The 1,485-nt window shown below is 35.3% G+C and overlaps 1 protein-coding gene across 1 annotated transcript; it reads left to right on the top strand.

The window, feature by feature from the left end:
• Positions 1 to 705: 705 nt before the first annotated feature.
• LOC133254635 (small ribosomal subunit protein eS1-like) lies at positions 706 to 1,035 on the top strand. Its single transcript, XM_061428726.1, has one exon. The coding sequence runs from the start codon at positions 747 to 749 to the stop codon at positions 993 to 995; it is 249 nt and encodes an 82-aa protein (XP_061284710.1). The 5' UTR covers positions 706 to 746; the 3' UTR covers positions 996 to 1,035.
• Positions 1,036 to 1,485: the final 450 nt, after the last annotated feature.

Raw genomic sequence — 1,485 nt, 5'->3', positions numbered from 1 at the left:
CCCATGGACTGCAGCCTACCAGGCTCCTTCGTCCATGGGATTTTCCAGGCAAGAGTACTGGAGTGGGTTGCCATTGTCTTCTCCAATCTGAAGTTTTAATAGGAGACAATTCCCTGTTTTCACACAGCTAACAAGTAATTATGGACCCGAAGGCACATCTGAAGAGAATCTAAAATTTTTTATATATCAGGAGTTTGAATGAACAAATCTCCAAAACGTATTTTATATGAAAGGACCAAGGCATTATGAACTAAGAACTTGAATCTGAAATTATTTCAGTGAAAACAAATCAAATTTTCAACTGAGTAAAGCAATGCATGGAAAAGAAAATCATTCTGTCAAGTGAAATTCAAGGATGCAATCTGACAATATTCTTTTATGATTTCTTTGAAAACTTGATAATTATTCTGGTAGCTACTTGTAGCAACTAAGAGTTTTAAAAACCTGTTTGAGTTATACAAACAAGTATGTTAATATATATGTATATACATACAAACACACACATATATTTGTTTTAAGGTGATAGAAAAAGATATATTAAAAGAATAACAGCAGAGAATTAAGGAAAGATTTAAAATCATGATTTTTAACTAATGTTTATTTTTTATAGCCTCTAAAATAACACTTACTGTATTTTACTGAAACACATTGCATTAAAATATTTACCTTCATCAACTCTGACAGCATTTTGATGGATCTCTCATATTTAAAAAGGTAGCAGCCCTTTTGGATCTCTGAGTAGCACCATGTTAGTCAGGAAGGAAGAACAAGCGCTTTACAAAAGCAGCAAAAAGGGAGCCAAGAAGAAAGTGGTTGACTCATTTTCTAAGAAGGATTGGTATGATGTGAAAGCATCAGAAAGGTTCAATATAAGAAATATTGGGAAAACACTGGTCATGAGAACCCAAGGAACAAAAATCACAACAGATGTCATCAAGGGTTGTGTTTTTGAAGTGAGCTTGCTGGTTTGCAGAATGATGAAGTTGCATTTATAAAATTCAAGCTAATTACTGAGGACGTTCTGGGCAAAAAATGCCTGACTAATTTCCATGGTACAGATCTCACCTGTGACAAAATGTGCTGTATGGGTCAAAAAATGTCAGACTGTGATTGAAGCTCACGTTGATGTCAACACTACTGGTGGTTATTTGCTTCGTCTATTCTGTGTGAGTTTTACTGAAAATGCAACAGTTAGATTCAGAAGACCTCTTATGCCCAGCATTGGTAGGTCAGCCAGACCCACAAGATCACAAGGTAAATCATGACCTGAGAGGAGAAGACAAATGTCTTTAAAAGGCTGGTCAATAAATTGATTTCAGACAGCATTGGAAAACACATAGAAAAGGTTTGCCAATCTATTTATCTGCTCCATGATGACACGGTTACAAAAGAAAATATGCTGAAGAAGCCCATGTATGAACTGAAAAAACTCATGGAACTGCATGGAGAAGATAGCATTTTTGGCAAAGTTATTGGTGATGAGAT

Source organism: Bos javanicus, chromosome 1, assembly GCF_032452875.1.
Source record: "Bos javanicus breed banteng chromosome 1, ARS-OSU_banteng_1.0, whole genome shotgun sequence".
NCBI classification, from domain to species: Eukaryota; Metazoa; Chordata; class Mammalia; order Artiodactyla; family Bovidae; genus Bos; species Bos javanicus.
Note: the sequence above shows the minus strand (reverse complement) of the source record. Positions and strands in the feature narration are given on the sequence as shown.

Bases quoted from the DNA above. Each gene is read 5' to 3' on its own strand.
- LOC133254635 (XM_061428726.1), top strand. From the start codon at position 747: ATGTTAGTCAGGAAGGAAGAACAAGCGCTTTACAAAAGCAGCAAAAAG.